Source organism: Triticum dicoccoides, unplaced genomic scaffold (assembly GCF_002162155.2).
Source record: "Triticum dicoccoides isolate Atlit2015 ecotype Zavitan unplaced genomic scaffold, WEW_v2.0 scaffold70158, whole genome shotgun sequence".
Taxonomy (NCBI): Eukaryota; Viridiplantae; Streptophyta; class Magnoliopsida; order Poales; family Poaceae; genus Triticum; species Triticum dicoccoides.
This window is the reverse complement of record NW_021293197.1, coordinates 1,281-3,681: the sequence shown is the minus strand read 5'-3', so window position 1 is coordinate 3,681 and position 2,401 is coordinate 1,281. Positions and strand designations below refer to the sequence as shown.

Genomic DNA, 2,401 nt, shown 5'->3' with positions numbered 1-2,401 from the left:
ATTAACCTGTTTTTGAGAAATTTGAACAAGTTCATGAATCAAAAAAAATTGTGGGATTTTATTTTTATGAATTTTAAAAGTATGTTCAAAATAATTAAAAATCATGGAATAAAAAATTGTTCACGAATTTTAGAAAATATTTACAGACTTTAATCACGAAAATTTAGGAAAAAGAAAGGGAGATAAAACCAACCTTTTTCATTTTTAGGCGAGAGAGAAAAAAACCAAATACTTTTTTCGTTTTGAGTTGACAGAAAAAAAAAACCCAACTGGACTTAAAGGGAGGGGCGTTCTGCCCGTGGGCTGGGCCTGGCCTGCTAGCGGGGCGGCGGGCCACGTTCGTTCGTTGGATGACGATGGATAAAAGAAAGAGAAGAAACCCGAAGAAGAAATAAAGGAAGGCATTTTGGTTCCCCATCGGAGTTGGCGAGCGGCGGAGGAAACCCTAGCCTACATCAGAGAAGAAGACCAGGTGCGCGCCCCGAATTCCTCTCGCCGATCCCGCGATTCGGAAGCCAGGCGTGGGGGAGGGTCGTGATTCGGCGACGGGCTGCCCCTGATCCGTGCTATTTCGCAGGCGGCTACCGATGGCGGCGCTTCGAGTCGCGGCGAGGAGGCTCGTCGGCGGTGGCCAGACGCCGGCGGTGGCTGTGGACAAGGCGCAGCGCCGGCTCTTCCCGAGGCTCTCCCAGGTCGGCCGGGCTAGGTCCACCACATCCTCCGCTGCTGCTGCCGCAGACAACAATCTGGCGGCGGCCAAGGTACTTTACCCCCGTCGGCTCACCAATTTCATATCTTTTTTGTGCGATTGCTTCTGCAACCTGGACTAGCTTATGCTGTGCTAATAGCTCGTTCGATAATCCAACTCCATGTTTCGCCAAACAGCCAGGGCGTCTCAAAATTGAATCCAGATCTTGTGTTTCCTCAAGAAAAAGGAAAAAAATAACAATTGTTTTCGACCTGACAAGATGCATAATCCGAGGACCGAATAGCAAAACCCTGTTTCTAAATGCTTTGATCCATGGACCAGCTAGTACTACTGTTTTCCCGTTGCATGATCATTTTTGTAGGAACTCATCTTATGCTCTACTGCAATCTGCAAAGCAGGGCTGTGAAGATCGGGAGAAACTCCTGACAGAGATCCATAACATGACAGAGGAGCTGTACGACAAGGTTTCGCATGTGCAAAGGTTCTACAATATCCCTGGTAGGGAAGGCCAAAATATCAGTCGGCTGCGCGAGGAGCTTGCCACGCAAGTGGGGCCTAGACCCGGCGATGACTCGTGGTATGTATGATCATCTTCTGTTTACAAGATTTTTGTGGGGTTAACAAGTTATCTCCTCTGAACCCTATCTGCAGGCGCATGTTACGATTGATGCATACATTAACGTATTACGGTGGATTTGCGTCTTTTATATTCACCACATATGTGCTCACAAGCATGGCCATTGGTTCGATCGTTGAATTGGAGCCAGATGAAAAGCAATGGATCAAGAAGAAAAGAGGGGAGGCACGCAAGCAAGTGAAACAAAATGATTGAGAGCCATGTTTATGAATGGTAAAGGTCCAATAAAAGGTTGCTAGTGTGTTCTTGCATGAACAATCATCGATCGCTTTGTATGACCGAACTAACTGGTTAGTACCAAGTTGTCTAGATGTTATGCTACATCTATTTAGTGTCTCCCTGTTCTATGTTTGTTGAAGATATAGAAATAATGAGTTCACAGCTGCTGCTGATGTTGCTGCTTAAAGGCTGACATGTAAAAAAAGTTGAGCTGTAGTAAAAGCATCTCCTGGGGAGCGTGATGACGTGCAGCTCGCACAACATTGGGATGGAGAACGGGTACTCCCTCCGATCCAAAATAAGTAGCTTAGTTTTGAACTAAGCAACCTTAGTTCAAAACTGCCACACTTATACTATGGATCGGAGGGAGTAGTAATTTTTGTACCACCATAAAGAAATTAATAAAGTTGCTCTAGGCCAGCCTCACGTGCTAAACACCAGCATCTTGTGTCTTAATCTGATTCTTCTTTAGTGTAGCGAATTCACACTCTATGAGACAAGTTCTCTACTTGACCACTCAACCTGAAGGTCAAATATGTCACGCACCAAACAAGTTGTGGTACCAATTGTGGGTGAGCCGCTAACATCAAAATAGATAGTAAGAAGAGATTATTATTTTTCCGTAATTCTGAGTATGCACAAGTGATTGGTCTGACGGACATCCAGGCTGCATTTGAACGCTGCCCGTGATGACGCTGTAATCGTCGCTGGCTGTGCAGGTTGCTTCCAGATCAGGGGCACTAAGGTGGCCGTGACACGGATGGCCACAAAAACGTGTCAGGACCCCGATTCTATGCCACACCGATCTAGCATGTAACACTTCATATCATTTTGCG

The 2,401-nt window shown here is 45.9% G+C and overlaps 1 protein-coding gene across 1 annotated transcript; it reads left to right on the top strand.

The window, feature by feature from the left end:
• The first annotated feature begins 378 nt into the window (after nucleotides 1–378).
• LOC119347621 lies at nucleotides 379–1,810 on the top strand. The gene is made up of 4 exons (XM_037616227.1): nucleotides 379–472; nucleotides 578–761; nucleotides 1,108–1,286; nucleotides 1,361–1,810. The coding sequence occupies exons 2-4, from the start codon at nucleotides 588–590 to the stop codon at nucleotides 1,539–1,541; spliced, it is 534 nt and encodes a 177-aa protein (XP_037472124.1). The 5' UTR covers nucleotides 379–472; nucleotides 578–587; the 3' UTR covers nucleotides 1,542–1,810.
• The last annotated feature ends 591 nt before the right edge of the window (nucleotides 1,811–2,401 follow it).